At 50.9% G+C, this 24880-nt stretch overlaps 1 protein-coding gene across 1 annotated transcript in view; it reads left to right on the top strand.

The window, feature by feature from the left end:
* Positions 1-23944, top strand: part of Vwf (von Willebrand factor) — a 117006-nt gene extending 93062 nt beyond the window's left edge. The window contains 3 exon segments of the mRNA XM_042673279.1: positions 7556-7678; positions 15006-15335; positions 23783-23944. Of these exon segments, the coding sequence (XP_042529213.1) occupies positions 7556-7678; positions 15006-15335; positions 23783-23944 (615 nt within the window).
* Positions 23945-24880: the final 936 nt, after the last annotated feature.

The following is a 24880-nucleotide window of genomic DNA, read 5'->3' as shown; positions in this document are numbered from 1 at the left end:
TCATGTTTGCTGGCACTGGAATGTGGTACTCCTGCTTGCCAGGTGGGAACTCATACCACATGAGCCACCTCTATGTATTTCCTGCTTTGTTTTCCAGAGAAAGTTAAGAGAATTTCGCTTGAGTGGCCCCACTCCCAAGTTCCTGGGATTATAGGTGTGTGCTACCATACTAGGCCCTAACCCCTGGCCTCTTACCCAGATGAGAAGGTCTCAGAATGGAGCTAGGAAACCGTGATTAGAAAGATCCATGGCTAGGTTTTAACCTCACGCCTGGTAGTTGGAAAAATGGGCAAAAGCAAGAGACCAGTGGTCTGGTTACCCCTGGAAAAAGAGAATAAGTTAGAGAAGGTACATATATATATATATATACACACACACACACATACATAAATATATACACATACACATATACACATGTATGTGTGTATTGGGTGTGTGTATGTGTGTGCCCACGTGGTGTCATCTCAGAAGGCTGAGATCTGAGGGTTGAGGTTTGCAGCCAGTCCAGTCCGGAAGGGAGATTCTTACCTTCAGTTTAGTGAATTGATAAGAGTGCCCAGCCTTGTACCAAGAAGTTACAACAGAATGTGAGGCCCTGTGCACGCTTGCGTGTGCACACACACACACCCAGATCCGCTTGAGCGTGGCGGAGAGGACAGGGAACTCCACAAAACCTGCTGAGCAGGCCCAGTAGTGAACCAAAGCAATGAGGAGTCTGTGGGAGGAGCAGGAGGGAGATTATGTTTTTCTCACCAGCTCAGGATCCTGCTTGCTCACGTGAATGAAGGAGAAAACGACGTGAACCTGTGGCCAAGCAGATGACCATTGCTGAGTGAGCATCGCCTTTCAGGGCCCCAGAGGGAGGCTGTGTTCCTTAAACCCTATTAGCCATGCTCCAAACCACAGCATTGGGTGTGTAAACCAATGAGTACGTTTTATTTGGATAACTCAATCTGGAAGTGCCGCGGACCGGGTTCTGTCGGATACCTAGGGGAGGAACCTGGAATAGAATGGGGAGATGGCAAACAGACAACTCACACACATTAGGAGTGGATGCTGAGTGCTGAGTGCTGCGTGCTGAGTGCTGCGTGCTGAGTGCTGAGTGCTGAGTGCTGAGTGCGATTTAATGCAGAGGATAACAAACTTTTATAGCAAGTCTCCATGAGAAAGGGCAGAAGGTTACACAACCTTGCTGCAGGGCTTCATTCTTGGGTGGTCTCCAGCTGGTCGCCTGATAGGCACTTGTTTCCGGCTTATCTCTAAGAAATATAATGGGTTTCGACGTTTGTCACCAACTAACCATTACCTTATTTCTATAGAGGCCTTAACTGTCCCATAAGATCTTTCCTGTTCCTTCTTTAATAGTAAGGTCATGGAGGCCTAGATCTAGCAAGTCTCTTAGTAAATGAAAGAGAGTAACAGGAAGTTCTTTCTCCTAAGTAGTTATCCCAGCAATTGCCATACATTCTTTCTGTTCTAGCCGGCCTACAGCTTCTTGCAAATCTCTTACAAACAATTCCTTCTGCTGGAGTGGCATCGTGAAACCCCCAATACTTTTATATTTACTTATAGCTTGTCTACCAGCCTCCATAAGAGGGGCTTCCAGGGTAGCACTTAACTCTGGTGAGTTAGTCATATTTTTAAGACACTCATCAGATGTTGGAGTCGTCAACACTCTTAAGAAAGAGCTTTGAATAAGGGAATGTTGAGCATGAGTAAGTACAATGAGCAGCAGAAACAGTAAAAGATTAATAGGCACTCTTATGAGGAAAAGAAAGGCAGAAACACATCTTTCCCAGGGGTTTGCCACCCTTTTTCCAGGAGTAGGCCTCTTAGAAGCCCCATTCTCCAAGGTAGACTTCGGTGAAGTCCCAAAACTTGGAGATGAAAGACCCCCGAAGGCTTGGGGTGTCCTTCAGTCTGAAGAGACCCTTCCCCAAGGAACAACGAGACCACTTGTGCGGATGCAATCAGCAAGAGGTTTATTCGGGCATGCCTCGGCTCCCAGGTGCACTTAACCACGAGATCCACAAGGTTCGAGTCAAGTGTCTGAGAACCGGTTACACGGGTACCCGGGGCGACAAAGTCTATCGGGAGACTTGCGCGCCGAGTGCTTGAAAGCACCCTCTTTTTATGGACAGCAGAAGCGAGGTTACAGAAGCGAGATGCGTGGTTACAGGGGGATGATTGGTTATTTTCAAATTACGCTCAGGATAGGGATTGGGCAGGTTAAGCTGGCCAGATGGGGTAGGTGGGGTTGGGGGGGGGGAGCTGACGTGTCGGTACTTGCCCTGACATGCCGGTACTTGCCCTGACATGCCGGTTCTGGTCAGAATGCCCCGAAACTTCTTGTTCCCTAATTTTGACAAGTGATTTATTACATCCTGCCCTACCCTGCCATTAGGGTTAAGTTTTACAGGAAGGGACAGGTGGGTCGGCTATTTTCCAGGAATGTCTGGCTTTAAGGCATGTACTAGGGTCAGGCTAGGGTCTGCAGGCGGTGACTCAGAGGCTCGAGGTTTCGTTTCCTGGTTAGCGGCCTGCGCTTATCCTGCCCCACCACCCCCTTAGGTATGCAGGGTAAGGGGCAGCAATTTTCTTGGGGTACCTAGTGGGCAAGCACGGGCTGGGGTCTTTCATTCCCCCATTTCCTTTTGCCTGAATGAAATCCTTCATTCACCCGACGTTTCCTCCGTTAATTTAAGCTGATGATATTGTTGGGTTAGTACTAGGGCCTGTACGACCGATAGTCGGTCTTTTACAAATTGTATCAGGCGATTTATAATGCAGGGACCTAAGGTAAGAATTAGCATTAATAGTATTAGTGGTCCCATTAGGGAGGATAACAGGGTAGCGAACCATGGGGACTTGTTCCATGATCCTTTGTACCAGCTGTACTTGTAAGCTCCAATTTTAAGACATACTCATACCATTTGCTACATACTTAAACTTTCTGAGGTTATAATCCCTTTTCCAAGGCTTTCTTTACCACCCTCTTTCTTTACAATCCCTGAGCATCTTTGTAGCTGTAGTTTAAAACTGCACAATTTTCCTTTTGCTTGCAGAACCTTTATCTTAGAACAGCCTTAAGGCACCACTGTGATGTAGAAGCTTGCTAGATTTTAAGGCTAAGAGTATTACCTCCATTGATAACACACTCAGGTTATTACCATACCAGAGCCAAACTAGGCTGTGACCATAGAGTGGATTTCCAGTCACTATGCACTGAAGTGCCTAAGACAAGTAAGCCAATGATATCCTTGTCCCCAATATCCACTGTGGGAAGAGAGGGTTTTTGGATATCACCCAAAAGAATGTCCGACAAGATCGTAGATTTAGCAGCAGTCAACCAGGAAGCAGACTGAGGTGATGGAATCTTTAGGCAGGAGTTTCTCCAGGTGGCTGTCAGGCAGTCGTTGAACTTTAACCATTAGGGTATGCAGCAGCAGCAGCAGCAGGATCTCTCAGTGGCTCCAAGGGACTGTCACACCTCATGCTGGGCTGTAAATTCCTACACAGACTGGTTAAGGATACATTGCATAGGCTTGGCAGGCTTTGATCCTGCTGGTTTTTAAGATCTTTAAACAATAGCCCAGGACAATTTACCAAAATCACAACATTTTTACTAACCAGATATTTTTGTAAATAGACACAGAAGGCTCAGAAGGCTGTCTTGTAGCCATCTCTGACAGATGCAGTCTCCACACCTTGCATACCTACAACAGTTAACACTATTTTTTATGTCTTTTTTTTTTTTTTTTTTCTTGATCTTAAAAATGGGGGTAGAAGGGCGAAGTCAATCTTCTGTAACTTCTTCAAGCTGACTTTAGGGGCGTTGATCTTACCTAGCCAGGAACCTATAACTTTAGCCTATTTTACAAAGAGGCTATCAGGGTTAGATGTCACTAAGAACAATATTTAACTTTTGACAACTGCACAGACCTTTTCTCCGGCTACAGCAGTGTAGCTTGTTCAGCACTTTGGTTTGCAAAAGCATCTTCCTAGATGGCTTAGGAATGTGATCTCAACAATGCCTAAGATGCCTAAGTTACCTTTGCAGGCCTTTAGACAGATATCAATAGAAACACACTCAGGTTTGCAAACTTTTTCCTGAGCAAATGAACTTCATGTAACTAGTGTCAGCCAATCAATTAAAGCTTTTTGGCACATAAAGGGGTTGAGATTTAAACTATCCCCCACATTTTATAACATTAGCTTTTTACTATCATAGAGGATTGGCAAGTTCCTGTCTCTTACAAGGTAGTCATGAACATTAGGCATGCTTCCAAACTATCTTCCTATGACCTCCCGGCTCTGACCAGTTTTGAAAGGCCACGCACAAATGACACTAAGATCTGACATTTCTGCCATCCAAGCAGTGGCTTACTGCCTCTGGATGCTCCTCCATTGCTTTTGTCCCAGGAGTGTCTTCTCCACATTGGGATAAATGCCTCATTGGCATTTCCCTTTAGCTGGTTGCTGGACTCGAACTCAGGGCCTGAGCACTGTCCCTCAGCTCTACAGCTCAAGGCTAGCACTCTGCCACTTTGAGTCCCAGACTCAGGGCTTGAATGCTGTCCCCTAACTCTTCAGTCCAGGGCTAGTACTCTGCCACTATGAGTCTTGAGCTTGGCGCTTGAGTACTGTCCCCTGACTCTTTAGTCCAGGGCTAGTACTCTGCTGGCTGAAGAGAGGTGACAGTCTCACAGGGACCTTTGTCTGCCCGGGCTGGCTTCGAACCAGTTTGCAGATCAATGCGTCTTATGAAAGGCCACTTTACTCCAATTAAAAGCAACAAGGTGGTCAACATAGAAGTAGCTTTTAAGCATGCTCTTACCTGAAACTTATTAAGAGTCAAAGTTACATCTGACAAACTTGTAAGGATCCTCTGTGCTTTGCTCTGGGCTTGCTGGAAACTTAAAAAACCTATAAGAGCAAGCTAGAATAGCAATTATTTTGGTAATTTTAATTTTTCCCTTTGTGTACATTGAGGCCAATGTCAAGAACAATTTTACATTTAAACTTTATATCCAAAAATCCATTTTTTTAATTAATTTTTTTAAAAGCCTCTTATTAATCACCTTTAATATTTTATACTTTAGTTTTCATTTGCGTTTTGAAAAGATCCCTTGAAATCTTGAGGCCAGGTGTCACTCATTGCCTCTTGGTTGCTTGTTTTAAAGCAGACACACATTAAGATTTTTAAACTCAAATGACAATTTTTCCTTAATGTAAAAATTACAGTCACCATCATTATACCACGAGGCTAGACTTAACACCTCTATAACTTTTAAAAATATCTTAATTGTAAAACATTAAAAGCAAGCTACATTATACAAATAACTTTTTAGCTCCCTTTTAAGGCCTTCCTAATTTTAATGTTAACACATTCAAGGGGCAGTTTTAGCAATACTAATCAGATCATCACATCACTTATTTTAACCATCATGTTTTCAGTGTCTGACTGCAGAGAAAAGAGAGAACAAAGATGGGCCGTTCGGCCCCTTCTATGGAATGGGCACACCCAATCTGACTCTTTAGGGTTAGATGAACTGCGTTTGTGCCAGCTTACCCTCTTTCACCCTGCGTGGACTCTTCCCAGGGCCTGTCCCACCATGCATGGCCAGCTGAACTGCACTTCTGCTTGTTCACCCCTTACCCCTAAAGATAGGTCTTCTGTTGGTTTCTTTTCTCCATCTCTTCTCTTGGTTCTCGAATGAAATACAGTTTTAGACAGACAGAACAGGTAACATCTTTGACAGTGTTAAACTAACCTTTACATTTAAATTTTTAATATTTATCTCCAAATTTTAGCCAAGGGAATTAGATCTCAAACTGCCAATGCATTTTTGTTAAGCCAGATAATTTGATTACAGTATAAACAGTCATGCATTTTAAAACATTAGTCTTTTAAAATACCAGGTTTTCTAATTTGCAAGTTAAAGAATCTTTACAAAGCCATTTAAAACAATGTGAAGATTTTTTAAAATCTTTGGTAATGTCCAAACCTCATAACCTTTTGAATTTTAAATTTTAAACTCACCCAATTGTTACAGCATGCTGACAATTCTTATCTTTGAACATGTTCACGGACACACACAAAGCACTCACACAGATCTTAAAGCGCGCAAAAATCAAAATCAGTCGTACGTACACCTTTTAAAGTTCTTAAACAAAAATTTAAGACAGTATTTCTTTTAACTAGGTACCTTTGTTGGGCTTTATTTTCCCAGAGCTTGCTTATCTAGCAAGGCGATTCACTAATTAGTCTTTTGAATCCCTTCTGTAGGAGGAGGGCTGGGGGAGGGGGTCACCTAAAACTAAACTGTCCAGATTTTTACATTGTCAGGACTAGTTGAAAAAGTCCAAACCAGGCACACAGCCTTTTACACCCTCCCTGCTAGCAGCCTGCACAAGGAGAAAATGCAGCCTGAGGCTTGAAGGGAACCAAACTAGCCCAGTAACCTTCCATGCCTCACAGGGAGGGTGGGCGTAGCAGGTCTGTGACCCAGCCCAGCTGGAACTTTTATTCCCCCAGAGATGTTTAAATAAATAACAAAAACACAGATAAACACAAAAACCAAGGATCCACATTTAAAACTGGTACCAATTCTAAAACAGAACTAGACAAGAACTGAAGGCTGAGTTGGGGACTAATGAGCCCCAGTTTATCCCTACTGGAACTCTGTGCTGTTCTCACTCAGCAAGCTGAATCCAGAGGCTACTGATTGAGCCTGTCACACTCACCCAGAACTTTCCTACCCCAGAAAACATAAAACAAACACACACTAAAGTTAACAATACAACCAAGTGGCCACAAAGACAAAATCAAGTCTCAGTGAATGGGGCGACATTTCACCACCATTCACTTACCAGGGGGCTCAAACCCCCTATTTACCTCCGGAGGATTTTTTTTTTTTTTTTTTTCCTGCAGACGTTGACCCAGGGGCCTTCCAAGGCGGAGGAGAATTCCCAGTCATCTGGGGCAAGGGAAAAGAAAAATCCCTAGCGGCCGTCCCCTCAGACTGGCAGGTTCTCCCCCACGCTCAGACCCCCTGAGCCAAGGCCCAAGGCTGAAATCTAACTGGGGCCACTCACAGGTGGTCAGTGGCAATTTCATAATTGACAAACAAGCAAGTTCCTAAAACCTGACAATCTAGGCTCAGGCTGTCCTTCCAGTGCTGTAAAGTAAGGCTAAGGGGGGGTTGTGACAGTCTGTCCCATGCTTAAATTTTAACAAACACAAAAACAATACTGACAACACTTAGAACATTTAGCTTCGCTGCGCGTTTTTGCTAACAAACTGAAAGCAAAACCTGATGGAGACTTTATTGAGAGTCCGGATCTCTCGTCTCCCAGATGAACCACGCGTCCAAAAGGACCGGGTTCCAGATGGGCCACTTTTTCAGGCCCTCGGATGAGCCACTGTTTCAGGCTCCGGATGAGCCACTGTTTCAGGCTCCGGATGAGCCACTGTTTCAGGCTCCGGATGGGCCACTTTTTCAGGCCCTCGGATGAGCCACTGTTTCAGGCTCCGGATGAGCCACTGTTTCAGGCTCCGGACACCCCCAAGACGTCTCCTGGGGGTTGCGGTCGGGAGTACGAGCTCGTCAGCTCCTCCACGGGTCCGCCAGATACGGACGAGTACGGCCGAACTCACCAGATTCGCAAGCGCACAGTAATTGGACACACAGATTGACTTCAAACAGCACACAGACAACACTCAGACAATACACAGACGCTGGCCAGCTTACCTCCCGAAAATGGGTCGGTGGTCCCTGGGTGGGGGTCTCTATCCCGGACGAGCCCCCACATGAAAGACCCCCGAAGGCTTGGGGTGTCCTTCAGTCTGAAGAGACCCTTCCCCAAGGAACAACGAGACCACTTGTGCGGATGCAATCAGCAAGAGGTTTATTCGGGCATGCCTCGGCTCCCAGGTGCACTTAACCACGAGATCCACAAGGTTCGAGTCAAGTGTCTGAGAACCGGTTACACGGGTACCCGGGGCGACAAAGTCTATCGGGAGACTTGCGCGCCGAGTGCTTGAAAGCACCCTCTTTTTATGGACAGCAGAAGCGAGGTTACAGAAGCGAGATGCGTGGTTACAGGGGGATGATTGGTTATTTTCAAATTACGCTCAGGATAGGGATTGGGCAGGTTAAGCTGGCCAGATGGGGTAGGTGGGGTTGGGGGGGGGGAGCTGACGTGTCGGTACTTGCCCTGACATGCCGGTACTTGCCCTGACATGCCGGTTCTGGTCAGAATGCCCCGAAACTTCTTGTTCCCTAATTTTGACAAGTGATTTATTACATCCTGCCCTACCCTGCCATTAGGGTTAAGTTTTACAGGAAGGGACAGGTGGGTCGGCTATTTTCCAGGAATGTCTGGCTTTAAGGCATGTACTAGGGTCAGGCTAGGGTCTGCAGGCGGTGACTCAGAGGCTCGAGGTTTCGTTTCCTGGTTAGCGGCCTGCGCTTATCCTGCCCCACCACCCCCTTAGGTATGCAGGGTAAGGGGCAGCAATTTTCTTGGGGTACCTAGTGGGCAAGCACGGGCTGGGGTCTTTCAGAGATAGGTTTCTGTAAAGCCCCATTCTCTGAGGTAGACTTCGGTGAAGTCCCAAAACTCAGAGATAGGTCTCTGAAGCCCCTATCTTGGTCTGATAGATGGTTTCCCATGCTAAGCCGACTCCACTGGAGTCGGCTTGGCATGGAAGTTGTTTTTTTTTTTTTGGTCCTTGAATGAAACACTTCCTGGAATGCATTGCTTATTCCTGTCTCACTCATCCTTGGCTTTAACTTTCAGGACCTTGCACTAGCCCGTTGATTCTGAACATTGGGGTAAACGATCCTTCTAAAGAGATGTGGGTTTTCAGAGTGTACAACCACCAAGGGTTTTAGCAAGCTGTCTTCTTCTTTTCTCCTTTTACTCTGTTTTATTTATGTATTTTTTTTCTTTTCTGGTTAAAAGAGAGGAGTGTGGTCAGGCACCAATGGCTCCCGCCTGTCATCCCAGCTGCTCAGGAGGCTGAGATCTGAGGATCATGGTTCGAAGCCAGCCCAGGCAGGAAAGTCTGTGGGACTCTTTACGTACAATTAACCAGCAAAAAACTCTTAAGTGGAGCTGTAGCTCAAGTGCTAGACAGCTAGCCTGGATCAAAAAATGCTCAGGCACAGAGTTGAAGCCCCAGGTCGAGGCATGTGTGGGGGGGGTAGATATGGAGGGGAGGGAATGAATGAATTCAGAAGGGCTTTATAAAGTTGAATTTTCTTTTTGCACTGATTTCTTTTGCCCCTCTAAATTGATTAAAAGGGAGAGCTGAGGGGCAGCGATGGCTAGTTGCCGGTGCTTTGCGCCTGGTGTCTTGGGAGGCTGAGATCTGAGGGTGGAAGCTCAAGTCAGCCCAGTCAGGAAAGGCCATGAGATTCATACCTGGAATTTGGTTAATTGATAAGAGCACCAGCCTTGAACCGAGAAACCACACTGGAGTGTGGAGGCCCTGATTTCAAGCCCCAGTACTGGCACCAAAAGAAAGAGAGAGAGAGAGAAAAGAAAGAAGAGAGGGAGGGAGGGAGGGAAGGAAGGAGGGAAGGATGGAAGGAGGAAAGGAAGGAAGGAAGGAGGGAAGGAAGGAAGGAAGGAGTGAAGGAAGGAAGGAAGGAGGAAAGGAAGGAAGGAGGGAAGGAAGGAGGGAAGGAAGGAAGGAAGGAGGGAAGGAAGGAAGGAAGGAGGGAAGGAAGGAAGGGAAGGAAAGGGAAGGGAAGGGAGGCAGGCAGGCTTTCTGCATTGCTGGCCACCCACTGGAACTCAGCTCAACAAGAGAACCCGAGCTGGAGGGGTGGATGGCACTTTGGCGATCACAGTGATCAGCAATAGCCCAGGCCTGCAGCCTCTTTCTCCCTAGAATCTTCTCTCTCCATTCATCCATTGCCAGGCGTCGGTTTCTCTTTCCTAGATGAAACTCCCAAACAGTGGTGTTCTCTGAGGGCCCAGCCTCCTCGCTCCTTCCTCAGAGCCCAGGGCTCTGAATCTTGTTCAGCCCCCTGCCCCTGCTGTGTTAGGCGAATGGATCTCCCTACAGTGGATGGAAGAACAGAGATGTGACAGATCAGACACTCCTTCCTCTCCCCACCCTTCCCTGCTGTGCAGGTGGGCTAGGAGCCTGCTGTGAGGGGGTGGGATCTAGAAAGGGGCGGAGCCAGGGAATGGCCAGGTGTGCTTGGAAGAGGGGACAGGGGGCGGAGCCACTAGGCCCAGAGGAGATGGGGACCACGTGGAAACAGGCTCTGGTGTTCAAACACCTGGGAACTGGAACCACTCAGGTCGGGTTTTCAAAATGGCGACTGGGAAGATCTGTGGGTCGTGGGGCTTGAACTCAGGGCCTGGGCGCTGTCCCTCAGCTCTTCAGCTCAAGGTAGGCGCTCTACCACTTGAGCCACAGCGCCACTTTGGTTTTCTGGTGGTTCATTTGGAGATCAGAAAGTCTTATGGGCTTTTCCTGCCCAGGTGAGCTTTGAATCCTGATCCTCCGATCTCAGCCTCCTGAGTAGCTGGGGTGACAGGCGGGAGCCACCGGCGCCCTGCAGTGTGTGCCCTTTTATAAGTCCCTGCTTCTCTCTCAAGAGTTTTCTCCATGCCTCGCTCGCTTTGAACACTTGGTATTTTCACTATAATACGCATGGGGGGGGGTCGATCTCATTCTGTGTGGGTTTCTCAATTCCTCTTGCACTTGTACGTCGTATTTTTCACAAGATTTCTTTCCTTTTTCTTTTCCTTTTTGCAGTCATGTCACCGAATGGCTCTTATATACCTTCAGGCTGTACCTTAGCGTCATTCTCTGTGTCAGAAACAGCCAAAGGAAAAAAAAAAAAGGGGGGGGGGTCTTTTAATTGTGCCCCAGAAGTCTGGAATGTTCTGTTGAGAATTTATTTTCCTTTATTATTTTATTCTCCTTCATCAATCCTGTCTTCAAGACTTGGAATTCTCTCTTTGGCCTGAATTAGTTGTCCATTTATTATTATTATTTTTGTTATCATCATCATCATTTATTTTACAGTACGGGGTTTGAACTCAAGGCTTTGCTCTTACTAGGCCAGTGCTCTTCCAATTGAGTCATTCCCCCAGCCCAACCACTTTTACTTTAGTTTTTAATTTTTTTTTGGCCAGTTCTGGGGTTTGAACTCAGGGCCTGGGCGCTGTCCCTCAGCTCTTCAGCTCAGGCCTGGCGCTCTACCACTTGAGCCACAGCGCCACTTCCGGTTTTCTGGCAGTCCCTTGGAGATCAGAGTCTCAGGGACTTTCCTGCCCGGGCTGGCTTTGAACCACCATCCTCAGATCTCAGCCTCCTGAGTAGCTGGGGTGACAGGCGGGAGCCACTGGTGCCTGGCTTAGTTTTTCGTTGTTTTCAACTGGGTCTTATTTTCCTGCCCTAGCCAGCCCTGGGCTGCGATCCTCCATGTTAGACCTTCCGCAGTCCTTTACCCACATGGCTGTCCGGGTTGGTGCTGGGGGTATTCGGGTGGGAAGCAAGGAGGAAGGCCCCGCTGGGTTTCTGGCGCAGGGTGGAGAGGAGCACTGTCGAGGGAATCGGGGAGTTGGTGGGGGTGAGATCCCCACTCTGGCTTGGGGAGGCCCCGAGACACCCCCGGGGTGAGGTCAGGACGCAGCTCATGCCAGCCAGTCCTGGTGCGTACAGGAGAGTTCAGGCTGAAGGGGACATTTGGGGTGGTGACTTGGGGGGACCCTCCTGTCGGTCTCGGGCCGTGAGACCCTGCACAAGCTCTTTCCTCGCTCCCCATGTGCTCCTGGTCTTTGGTTCTAACTCTGCTTCCATGCAGCATGCCCTCCCCCAAGCCTGCAGCGGTGTCTCTTTCTAGAACACAGAACAACCTTCCCTTCCTCCCTCCTTCCCTCCCTCCCTCCATTCCTCCCTCCCTCCATTCCTTCCTTCCTTCCTTTCTTCCTTGCTTGCTTGCTTCCTTCCTTCCTCCCTCCCTCCCACCCTCCCTCCCTCTTCTTCCCTTACTACCACCTCTGCTCCCTCCCTCCCTCCCTTCCTTTCTTCCTCCCTCCCTCCCTTCCTCCCTTTCTCCTTCCCTCCCTCCCTCTTCTTCCCTCCTTCCCTTCCTTCCTTCCTCCCTCCCTTCCCTCCCTCCCTCCCTCCCTCCCTCCCTTCCTCCCTCCCTCCCTCCCTCCCTTCCTCCCTCCCTTCTTTCCTTCCTTCCTTCTTTCCTACCTTCCTTCCTGCCTTCCTTCCTTCCTTCCTTCCTCCCTTCCTTCCTTCCCTCCCTCCCTTCCTCCCTCCTTTCTTTCCTTCCTTCCTTCCTCCCTTCCTTCCTTCCCCTCCCTCCCTTCCTCCCTCCTTTCCTTCCTTCCTTCCTTCCTTCCTTCCTTCCTTCCTTCCTTCCTTCCTTCCTTCCTTCCTTCCTTCCTTCCTTCTCTCTTTTCTTTCTATTTTGTGCCACTCCTGAGACTTGAAACCACGACCTGGTCACTATCCCCTGAGCTTTTTCACTCAGGGACTACCCCTTGAGCCACAGCTCCACTTCCAGCTTTTGGGTGGTTCCTTGGAGATCAGAACTTTCCTGCCCAGGCTGACTTGGAACCTCGACCTTCAGATCTCAGCCTTCTGAGTCGCTGGGATGACAGGTGTGAGCCACTGTGCCCGGCGCCAAAATCCAATACCTTTATTCTAGTTGCCTGACTCATTTTGGGGGAAATACTGTCTCCATAGGGGTGTGTGTGTGTGTGTGTGTGTGTTGGGGAGGTCCAACTTCATTTTACTGTGCCGTAGCCGATATGAACTTGGCGCTCAGGCTGCAATAGAACAGGCTATTTTCTCGGGCGGTCTTCTCTTTCCCTTGCCTCAGTTTCTCTGTATCTCAAGTTTCCCACCGACTGAAGTTGTTCTCTCTCTCTCTCTCTCCTTCTTTCTCAGATATCCCTCTGCTCCCTGGATCTCCACGTCGGCTCAGCCCTCGGACCGTGGCCAGAGGAGGCCAGGGGTCCAGACAAGGACAGCACTACCTGAAGGTGCCAGGGTCCCAGGCCTCAGGGCCCCAGGGCAGCCCCAGCCAAGACCCAGGCCGGCCGTCCACGGGAGGCAGCTGCTGTGGCAGTTCTGTAAGTACAGGGATAGGTGTACAAATGGGGGCCCCCCCGAATGCCCCCCCCAGTGTATCCCCGAATGAGCAGCTCTGGGTGTTGTCTATTTGTGCGTGAAGATCCCCTCTTTCCTCGTCTCTCTTCTGGATCACACACGGTTCCTCCCGGTCTGAGGAGGCCCAGAAAGGAGACGGGTGGGCGAGGCCAGGCCACCCTCACTCTCTAAGCCCGGGAAGCCGGTCGGCTCTGCCGCCGCGGCTCCCAGCACGCTCCCCTGTGCCCGGCGCTCCATCTGGTTGCCCAGGTGACTTCTCAGGTGGCGGCAGAGGCAGTTGGGTCTCAAACCAGTAATCAACAGGGGACACCCAGAGGGAGGGAGGCAGGTCCCTGCCCTGCGCCACCTCGCTCCCAGCCTCCCTCCCTCCCTCCCTCCCTCCCTCCCTCCTCCGCTGCTTTTCCAGCTCCCACTCTGGTGTGGAAGGAGCAGGAGGCTGTTTCCCCAGTGCCGTCAGGGGCCGATCCTGGCCCAGGGCCTGAGAGGGTGGAGGATGTGGGGTTGAGAGGTGGGGAGTTGGAGCTCCAGGGTGGGTTGGAGCCTGGACATTGGCCATTGTTCCAATGGACCCAGAAAACCTGCCAGTGAGTATTCTCTGTGTGTGTGTGTGCAGATAAGTAGAGTTGGCTGATGTGACCATCTGGATGAAGGTGAGCATGTGTGTGTGTGTGCAAATACGTAGAGTTGTGGGCTGATGTGGCCATCAGGATGGAGGTGAGCGCGCGTGTGTGTGTGTGTGTGTGTGCATGTGCGTGCATGTACCTCAGGTCCCTGCAATTGTGTGTGTCTGCATGCCTTCCTCTGTGTAGGCAGCACCAGCTCAGGCGGATGTGAGTTGGGGAGACACTGTTTATTCCGGGGATGGTGGTGGTGTCGGTGTGTGTGTGTGTGTGTGTGTGTGTGTCCATGTGAGGAGTGTGTGTGTGGTTCTTGGGGGGACAGGCAGTGGGTGCTGCTGTAGATGCTGTGTGTGTGGGAGAGAGAAAGTGTGTGTGTGTGTGTGTGTGTGTGTGTGTGTGTGTGTGTGTGTGTGTGTGAGTGTCAGGGTCAGATGGACATGTGGGCTGTGTGGGGTGGGTGTGACAGGTGAATTTAGGTGTGACAGGTGAATTTAGATGAATTTAGGTGAATTTAGGTGAGTTTAGGTGGCTTTAGGTGTGACAGGTGAGTTTAGGTGGATTTAGATGAATTTAGGTGGATTTAGGTGAGTTTAGGTGAGTTTAGGTGGATTTAGGTGAGTTTAGGTGAGTTTAGGTGTGTTTAGATGGATTTAGGTGTGACAGGTGGGTTTAGATGAATTTAGGTGAATTTAGGTGAGTTTAGGTGGCTTTAGGTGTGACAGGTGAGTTTAGGTGGATTTAGATGAATTTAGGTGGATTTAGGTGAGTTTAGGTGGATTTAGGTGAGTTTAGGTGAGTTTAGGTGAATTTAGATGAATTTAGGTGAGTTTAGGTGTGTTTAGGTGGATTTAGGTGTGACAGGTGGGTTTAGATGAATTTAGGTGTGACAGATGAATTTAGGTGGATTTAGGTGAATTTAGGTGAGTTTAGGTGGAGTTAGGTGTGAAAGGTGAGTTTAGGGGAATTTAGGTGTGGCAGGTGGGTTTAGGTGAATTTAGGTGAATTTAGGTGAGTTTAGATGGATTTAGGTGTGACAGGTGAGTTTAGGTGAGTTTAGGTGGATTTAGGTGAATTTAGGTGGATTTAGGGATGACAGGTGAGTTTAGGTGAATTTAGGTGTGGCAGGTGAGTTTAGGTGGCTTTAGGTGTGGCAGGTGGGTTTCGGCTGGCCATCTGACCCGAGGGAAGCCCTCCTCCTCATGGGCGCGTCCCCTCTGTCCGGCCAGGTGATCAATAACTACCTGGATGCCAGTGATCCTGTGTCGTCCGAGGCCCGCCTGAGCCGCATGCACTTCCACGACAACCAGAGGAAGGTGGACTACGTACTGGCCTACCACTACCGCAGGCGCGGGGCCCACGCGGGCCCCGGCTCACCCGGCCGCGCGCTGGCCGTCATCTCCAACGGGGAGACGGGCAAGGAGCGCCAGGCCGGCGGCCCCGGGGGCGACATCGAGTTGGGGCCCCTCGACGCCCTGGAGGAGGAGAGGAGGGAGCAGCGGGAGGAGTTTGAGCACAACCTGGTGGCGGCGGGACTGGAGCTGGAGAAGGACGTGGAGGTGAGGCTGGCTGGAGGCCGGAGACTGGAGGCCGCAGAGTGGAGGCTGGCGGCTGCAGGCCTTGCTTCCGAACCTCCGCCTGAAGGAGGCATCTGGTGGCCTTCTCCCATGGGAGCCGGGGGGTTCCTGGGTGAAGAGCTGGTTTGTTTGTTGGACTCTGGATCTAAGTTTCTCTGTGGGAATGTAAGGCTCTCCATCACTGAATGCACAGGTTCGAGACCCTCTGAAGGGGGCGATTTGGGACATTCTGGGGAACCAAATGGAGCGTCTATTCAGACAGACTGTATCAACTTGTCAGCAAGAGGTTGCCTGGTCTGTGATCAGCAGCAGTAGGGAATCCACTCACTAACATATTCGCCCATCCATCATCCACCCACCCATCATCCATTCATCCACCATCCATCCATCCACCATCCATCCATCATCCATCCACCATCCATCCATCCACCATCCATCCATCATTCATCCATCCCTCATCAATCATCCTTCATCCATCCATTCCTCCATCTATCCATTATTCATCCATCCACCCACCTATCTATCCATCATCTATCTATCTTTCCTCCCTTCCTTCCCTCCCTCCATCCATCCATTCATCCATGCCCCCATCCATCATCCTTCCTTCCACCCATCTATCCATTCATCGTCAATCCACCATCCATTCACCATCCATCCATCCATCCACCCTTCTATCCATCCATCATCCATCCATCATCCCTCATCCATCCTACACCCATTCATCCGCTCTCCCATCCATCCATCGCTCATCCATCCATTATTCATCCATCCACCATCCACCCACCCATCCATCCATCTATCCATCTATCCATCTACCACCCATCATCCATTCACCCACCTACCCATCCATCTTCCTTCCTTTCACCCATCCATCCATCCCTCATCCATCTATCTCTCATCCATTTACCCACTTACCCACCAATCCACCCACTCATCCACCCACCCACCATCTATCCATCATCCACCCATCCAGCATCCATCATCCACTCATTGACCTGCCTACTTGTCCATTCACCCATCCATTTATCACCCACCCACCCAATCTACCTATCCACCCATCCACCCATCCACCCATCCATCCACCCATCTACCTATCCATCCATCTGCCCATCCACCCATCCATCCACCCATCTACCTATCCATCCATCTGCCCATCCACCCATCCATCCACCCATCTACCTATCCATCCATCCACCCATCCACCCACCCATCCACCCATCTACCTATCCATCCATCCGCCCATCCACCCATCCACCATCCATCCACCCATCTACCTATCCATCCATCCACCCATCCACCCATCCATCCACCCATCTACCTATCCATCCATCCACCCATCCACCCATCCATCCACCCATCTACCTATCCATCCATCCGCCCATCCACCCATCCATCCACCCATCTACCTATCCATCCATCCACCCATCCACCCATCCATCCACCCATCTACCTATCCATCCATCCACCCATCCACCCATCCACCCATCCATCCACCCATCTACCTATCCATCCATCCACCCATCCACCCATCCATCCACCCACATCTTCCCCTGCTTCTTGACTTATCTTTGTCACTTCCTCTGAACACTTCTCACTCTGTATTTCTGGCCACCGGCCTCATCTCGGTGGTGTGGCACTCCTACATGAAGTAATTTGATGGGTTTATGGGTGTTTTCTTTTGCTGTCATGGAATTTGAACTCAGGGCCCTGTGTTTGCTGGGCAGGCACACAGCCAGTCTTCTAGTGCTTTTTGCTTTAGTTATTATTTAAATAAGATCTTGCCTTGTTTTGCCTGGGGCTCGCCTGGCTCACGATTCTCCTCTTCACTCTTCCCTTGCAGAGGCCACAGCACCCGGCTCTTTTGTTGAGATGGGGTCTCGTGAACTTTTTGGTTGTTGGTTGTTTTTTGCCTTGTCTAGCCTCAACCTGAGATCCTCCTGGTCTCTCTGCCTGCAGAGTAGCTGGGATTGTAGGCATGGATTTGTGAGTTGTTGTTGTTTTAAATCGACAGTTCACTAGCTCTGTGAAAGGAGGGCTCTGTGTAGTTCACTGCTGGGACCTGTGCTTAGGATAGACTGTCTCATTGTAGGTCCTCGAATAAATGAGTGGCCTCTCAGACGCTATCATCCCAGCCATTCAGGCTGAAATCTGAGGTTCATGGTTCGAGGCCAGCCTGGGGAAGTAAGAGTCTGTGAGACTCTTACTTCCAATCAGTCACAGAAAAAGCCAGAAGTGGCGCTGTGGCTCAAGTGGTAGAGCGCCAACCTTGAGCAAAAGAAGCTCAGGGACAGTGCCCAGGCCCTGAGTTCAAGCCCCAGGACTGGCTTAAAAAAAAAGTGCCAGGCTAAAGAAGATCAGGTGCCATTCTGACTTGAAATCTGTTTTGTAAGATTTAAATACATGTTGTCTTTTTCTTTTTCTTTTTGGTCAGTCCTGGGCCTTGAACTATGGACCTGGGCACCATCCCTCAGCTCTTCAGCTCAAGGCAGGTGCTCTACCACTTGAGCCACAGCGCCACTTCTGGTTTTCTGGTGTTTCCTGGGAGATCAGGGTCTCAGGGACTTCCCTGCCCGGGCTGGCTTTGAACCGCCATCCTCAGATCTCGGCCTCCTGAGTAGCTGGGATGACAGGCGGGAGCCACTGGGGACTTGCTGGAGTTTTGATGTTTGAAACCCAAATATCACTTAGTGCTTCTGTCGGGAGTCTGCTGAGCAGTGAGCTGCAAGGTTCTGGTGTGTTCTGAGGTCTGGGCAGTGGGTGTTAGCCATCACCACCATGGTAATGAGATCTGCATCCGGGCCCCTAGGTCTCAGGGACCAGCAGGCTGGGACTGGTCTCGGGGCTCAGGTGGGAATAGTATACACTGGGTAAAAAGGGTGGGCACCTGCAGGCTGATTAGATATACTCACATCCCAAGCCAGGCTTCCGGGAGCCTTGATCTCGGTTACTCTGTTCTCTTGGATCAAAGTTTCCTTATCTGTCAAGGGAAGCTAGAACATTCTTTGCTTGGTTGGTACAAAGGAGAAATGAGAGTAAGTATATACAAAGTATCTGGAACAGAAGCTGGGAATAATTGCTGCTGCTACTGCTTTTGTTTAGCTAATAGAGATGCAGAATGTCTGGTTACATATGAGGTTCAGATCAACAGGGCCTATTCCTGGTGTGTGTGTGTGTGTGTCCTGGGACTTGAACTCAGATCCTGGGCGCTGTCCCTGAGCTCCTTTCTGCTCAAGGTTAGTGCTTTACCACTTGACCCACAGCTCCACTTCTGGCTTTTTTTTTTTTTGCTGGAGATAGGAGTCTCATGGGCTTTCCTGCCCGGGCTGGCTTTGAACCTGGACTCCTCAGATCTCAGCCTCCTGAGTAAAAGCTAGGATGACAGGCGGGAGCCACAGGTGCGGGGCTGTGGTTCAACGCTGAACCCTGAGTTTGCTCCAGTAATATTCATGGTCTCACCCCTCTTTATTCCCATTCACGTCTCTGCCATCTTTTTTTTTTTTTTGCCACCAGGTACCATGTTTGTTTGTTTGTTTTAATATAGCAGTGGCCATTAGATGTCCCCGGCTTTGATTTGGAAACAGGAGGGCTCAGAGCTCGCCCTTGGGACTGGCTGGTGTTAGATGAGATAGGACCTGAATCTTCCCATCCTTAGCTGTCCTCAACTCGGAGGGGACAGGCGCGTCACCGGTGCCCCCTCTCCCCACCATTCCACCCCTGTGCCCGCTCTGCCATTCCCGAGTTTCCCTCTCTCTCTGCGTTCCTCTCAGCCTCCTGAGTAGCTAGGATTATAGGCCGTGAGCACCGGCGCCCGGCTGTGTAATGACGATGACTCACGTACAGAGCCCAGTTCGTGGCCATTCTCCACCCCTGGCACCTTGTGGCTGGTCCGCTGGAGAACCTTCTCTTCGTTCCTCTCGGCCTCCCCCCCTTTCCCTTCTCTGCTGCCTACTCCCTCCCCAGGCCTCCTTTCTAACCGCCTCCTAAGAACACGGAGAGCGCCACTTTGCTGCACGCAATTTGCCGTTTCCTTTAAAAAAAAAACAAAAAACGAAAAACAAAAAGATCTCATTGTTGAGAACAGTCATGGCTGTTTGCAGCCAAATGGGAGCTGGTACAGAGCGTTCCGGAGTGCCCACCCCGGGCCCGGCCCTTTCCATAATCAAGGCGTGATTAACGCAGCACCTGCCTGGCGGATCGCCACACCTGAATCTGCGCTCAATTCACCTTTCCTTACGTCCCCTCCCCCTTTTTTTTGATTTTCAATAAAAACAAGACTGTCCTTTATTCTCCAGTGCCAGGCTGGGGTGCCTGTGGCGGCCGATCCTCCGATCCTCCCCCCTTCCTCAGCCTCCTGAGGGCAGCTGGTGGGTTTTAGGTTTGTTTTCTGGCAGGTATGCATTTGTGAGTTCCATGCAGAACGAGCTATTATGCTGCCAAGACGTGCACGCAGCCTGGGCCGGCCTAGAGCTCTCTGCAGATCATTCTGCTGCTCCTTTGTCCCTGTCGTTTCCAGATCGTTGGCGTGCTGCACGCCCACCGGCCTTGCTCAGTATTTCCGACGGGCGTGCAAGCGTGTCCAGCTGCCTCAGTTTACCTGGCCCTCCGCCCCCAGGGAAAGACACTGAGAGATCTGCACTGTGTGCCATCCAAACAAGGTGGCGAATGGACTGTCATATCTTCCAGGGCTTGGCGCTCTACCCCTTGAGCCACAGCGCCATTTCTGGTTTTCTGGTGGTTCATGGGAGATCAGAGTCTCATGGATTTTCCTGCCCGGGCTGGCTTCGAACTGCGATCCTCAGATCTCAGCCTCCTGAAGAGCTGGGATGACAGGCGTGAGCACCGGCCCCTGGCTCATTCACCATCAGGGGTGGGAGACCAAGATCCTGAGCAGCTCGGGAGCTCAGCAGGTGCTCAGGTTGGGCGTTGGAGAAGCAGCCAGGAACGGGTGCCGGGCAGGGGGGGCCGGGCAGGGCCTGGTCACGTGATGGTGGGGGGGGAGGGCAGGTGGGCGGGCTGGAGAGCAGGTGCGGCACGTTGTACACTTTCCCTCCTCCCCCTGGGGATCTGATTTCACCTGAACTTCAAGACAAATGGGCTGGAAATGGGTTTCTACCAAAGACCCATAATTAATAATAATAATAACAACAACAGCAGCAGCAACAACAATAATAATAACAGATTGAGTTAGCCTCACAGATCGAGAAAGTGCTGTGGATTCAGGGAACTCTGAGCAGATGGCTTAGAAGTCATCTTCCGCCCTGTGATTTTGTTGGTGTGCTTTGGGCAGGGTTCAGAAGCGCTGTGAGTTTCTCTGTTCTGTCTTTCCTTTTGTAACTCTGTGTGTGTGTGTGTGTCCCAGTCCAGGCTTGAACTCAAGGCCTGGGCGCTGTCCCTGAGCTTCTTTGTGCTCAAGGTGAACGCTCTACCACGTGAGCCACAGATCCACTTCTGGTTTTCTGGTGGTTCATGGGCGATCAGAGTCTCATGGACTTCCCTGTCCGGGCTGGCCTTGAACCGAGATCCTCAGATCTCAGCCTCCTGAGTAGCTGGGGTGACAGGCGGGAGCCATTAGCGCCCATCTTGGAAGTTCTTGATTTAATCTACAGTTTTAGGAAGGGGATGAACTGTGTTGGGTGTAACATAGTGTGTGTGTGTGTGTGTGTGTGTGTGCGTGTGTGTGTGTGTGTGTGTGCCCCCGTATGCGTGATCTTTTTAAGGGGATGGTGTGTAGCCAAGAGGAGTAATTCTGCTGGAGTTTGAACCCCATCTGCAGTTCAGATCTCCTGGGATCTTGGTGGGTCCCTGAGGGAGATTCACCCATTCCCCTCCACTCCCAGCATCCACAGCGGCTCCCAGCGGCGGCCAGGAGTCATCATTCCAGAGCGAGATTAGGGGTGAGGTAGAGGATTCCTTATTCTTCCTTCTCGGGGGGAGTGGGTGGCAGCCGGAGCCTCCAGTCACCACACTGGGGCCTCTGGCCTCCCGTGACCTCCTCTGCCCACTCGGGCTGCTCCACAACACCAGGCCAGCCCGCAGACCACGCCTCCCTCACGTGTCTCCCAGAGGAGACACAGGGGCTTGCCCTTTTCACTCTGGCTCCTCAGGAACTCCTGTGAAGCCAGAGTCTCTTGTCGGTGCGCCTGCCCCTCGCTGTGGGACACATAGGGCCCTTTAGGAAGCCTTGATGTTAGGTTCACTAGGGTGACAGTTGTTTGCCTGGTGGTCTGAATTATCTTGGGGTGGTCCACAGCGAGAGGAGGGGGCTGGATGAGGAGAGGGATGAGTTTCTGGGCTCCAGAGTCCTCTCAGGAATGACTGTGACCAGGGTCACGGGGTCCCCAGGCTGTGGCTCCCTGCTCTCCCAATGTGGCCCCATGGCTCCTTTTAAAAGGAGATACCCCCCCCCCCCCGCTCCTACCTCACCACTGTTTTGATTCCCAAAAAGGGCGAGAAGGAGGTCCCTGAGCTTTTTTTTTTTTTGGTCAGTCGTGGGGCTTGAACTCTGGGCCTGGGCGCTGTCCCTCAGCTCTTCAGCTCAAGGCTGGCGCTCTACCCCTTGAGCCACAGCGCCACTTCCATTTTTCTGAGTGGTTCACTGGAGATCAGAGTCTCATGGACTTTCCTGCCCGGGCTGGCGTGAGCCACCAGCGGCCGGCTGGTCCCTGACCTTTGATTTGCCACATCTCTTGAGGATTTGGGAGCCATAGAAGTTGGTGAAGGAAAGCATCGGGATGGAAGAATAGGAAAAATCAAAGACTTATCAGGATGCCATTCAAGGGAAAATGGCAGGTAGCTACACCAGGATCACAGTACCCAGTGCAAGTTTATGGTTTGGGCCACTTTTGATTGGCTGGCTCATTTTCATGGGCCTTGCTGATTGGCTGTCTCCTGACCTTGCTGATTGGCTGTCTCCATTTCCATGGGCCTTGCTGATTGGCTGTCTCCTTTTCCATGGGCCTTGCTGATTGGCTGTCTCCCTTTTCATGGACTTTGCTGATTGGATTTCCACAACTTGGATCAAGGTAGTCTTTATCAAAATTAGAAAACAGCTGGGCACTGGTGGCCCACACCTGTAATCCCAGTCACTCATGAGGCTGAGATCTGAGGACAGCAGTTCAAAGCCAGCCCAGACAGAAAAATCCATGAGACTCATCTCCAATGAAATACCAGAAAATCAGAAGTGGCGCTGTGGCTCAAAGTAGCAGAGCACTAGCCTTGAGCAAAAGAGCTCAGGGACAGTGCCCAGGCCCTGAGTTCAAAACTCATGACTGACCAAAACAAAACAAGACAAAAACAACCTGGTGTTTTCCCAGATTCACTGATCAATTATGTTAATTAACCTTAAATCTTCAGCTTACGTTTGTTCTGACATGTAATTTCTTTTAACCTAAACTTTTGGGAGCTGTTCCTCTTGGCCTCCTCTTCACCCTGGGAGGAAGGGAGAATGACTTAGCTTAGCTTCTTGCTTTCTGTTCCATACAGGAATAGATTCTTTGTTGCTAGTTTGAGTATTGCACTTAAGCGTTGGCTTTCTTTTGTGGTTTGTTTTGATTTGAACTCTGGGCATCTCACTTGCAAGGTTGGTGTGATCCTGCTGAGTGATGCCTCCTGCGCTGGTTTTTACTGATTATTATCAGGTTAAAGCCTCTCTTCCCACCCTGGCACACACCTGAGCCGTCCACCCACTTTGAGGCCTCCCATCCTCACCAGGTTCACAGACCCTTACAAGTGAGATGGAATCTCATGGGTGGTTTTTATCTGGGCTGGCCTGGACCTCTGTTTTCCCAGTCTCAGCTTCCTGCGTGGCTTGGGCCGGCATGCCTGTGCCAGCGTGCCCAGCCACGTGTCGAAATGGGATCTTGTGCACTTTCCTGTCCCGGCTGGCCTCCAGCCACGATCCTCCCTTTCCCAGCCTCCAGGACCTCCACGGTTAGGTTTTGCAAGGGACACACACACGCTCTTGGGTATTCTGCTGCTTTTTCTGCCTCTCCAAAGCAGAAAAGGGCTCTGCCCTTCTACCAGCCTCACATTGTCCAACCATGCTGACTCCGGATCTGGGTGAAGGAAGCGGGGCTTGGCCTTGGTGGGTTTATGTGTGATGATGATCTCTCTGTGGAATTGGTAGTGATGACTTTGTGTGTAGCCAGGCCACCGGCAACAAGGAGCCGGGGCTGGCCAGATCTCCTCCACCTTGCCTGATTGTGTGTGTGTGTCTTGATCCTAATAAAAGACAGAGGATCGCTCATGATGGGAATGAAAGGCGGAGCGGTGGGCGGGGGGCACTAGCCATGCTTCTGGAAAGGATCCTGGTGAACTTGGCGTGGGGGGGGTCTTTCCGCCCCTCTGAACTTGCCCAGGGACTCACAGATCACAGCGTTTGCTCTCTCTAAGCAAGGTCTCAGAAAAGCCCCGGCCCTCGCTGTCCGCAGAGCCTGGGCTCCCGTTGTGGGGTTGTGCTGTTGGTGGCCAGCCCTGGCACCTGCCCATCCCGGCAGTTCTGGGGCTGGAATCGGGGCTCGCAGGTGGTGATGGGCCGATTGCTGCGTTTCCAGGCTGTGGTGTGTCTGGCTGTGGAGCCCTTCCAGGATTGAAGACCTTTCTCTTAGGTTCATCCATTGGAGGGCTCAGGGAGGCCTAAGGGGGCGTAGTTAGCATCTCTATGTGGTGTGTGTGGGAATAGAAAGTCAGAAGGGGGAATAGAAAGTCAGAAGGAGGCTCAGGCTCTGCAGCTCTGGCCTGTGGTTCTTATTTTAGTGTGTCTGTGTGTGTGTCTGTGTCTGTCTGTCCTCAGGGCCTGGGCGCTGTCCCTGAGCTTTTCTTTACTCAGGGCTAGGCCACAGCTCTACTCCTGGCATCTTGCTGGCTCCTTCGTGATAAAGAATCTCACGGTCTCTCCTGCCCGGGCTGGCTTTGAACCGCGATCCTCAGCTCTCAGCCTCCTGAGCAGCTGGGATGGCAGGCGTGAGCACCGGCGCCCGGCCCTGGTGACGATGATAATTTTACACAGCCGTGCGTGGTGAATACGGCGTCTGCCCCTAGTCGGTAGAGGACACTCTCCAGGCTCCCAGAGGGTCGCCCAGCGTCGTCGATTCTCGTCCTGGTTACTGAAAGCCCGCATTTGTTCATTCACAACATACTGCCACGGCCCCGGCCCTAGCTAGCCTCCACCTGCCCTCCCGCAGCCCGGCTTTGGCTTTTAAATCAGATTACACTGGCGCCGAGTGCTGTATCAGCCAGCAGAGGAGGAGGGGAAGGGGAGAAGGAGGAGGAGGGGAAGGGGAGAAGGAGGAGGAGGGGAAGGGGAGAAGGAGGAGGAGGGGAAGGGGAGAAGGAGGAGGAGGGGAAGGGGGAGGAGGAGGAGGAGGGGAAGGGGGAGGAGGAGGAGGAGGGGCAGGGGAGAAAGTAGAGGGGGAGAGGAGGAGGAGGAAGGGGAGGAGGAGGGGGAGGAGAAAGGAGAAGGAGGAGAAGAGGGGGAGGGGAGGAGGAGGCAAAAAAGAGGAAGAGAAGGAGGAAAGGGAGAAGATGAG

Source organism: Dipodomys spectabilis, unplaced genomic scaffold (assembly GCF_019054845.1).
Source record: "Dipodomys spectabilis isolate Male_0828 unplaced genomic scaffold, ASM1905484v1 ptg000789l, whole genome shotgun sequence".
NCBI classification, from domain to species: domain Eukaryota; kingdom Metazoa; phylum Chordata; class Mammalia; order Rodentia; family Heteromyidae; genus Dipodomys; species Dipodomys spectabilis.
Note: the sequence above shows the minus strand (reverse complement) of the source record. Positions and strands in the feature narration are given on the sequence as shown.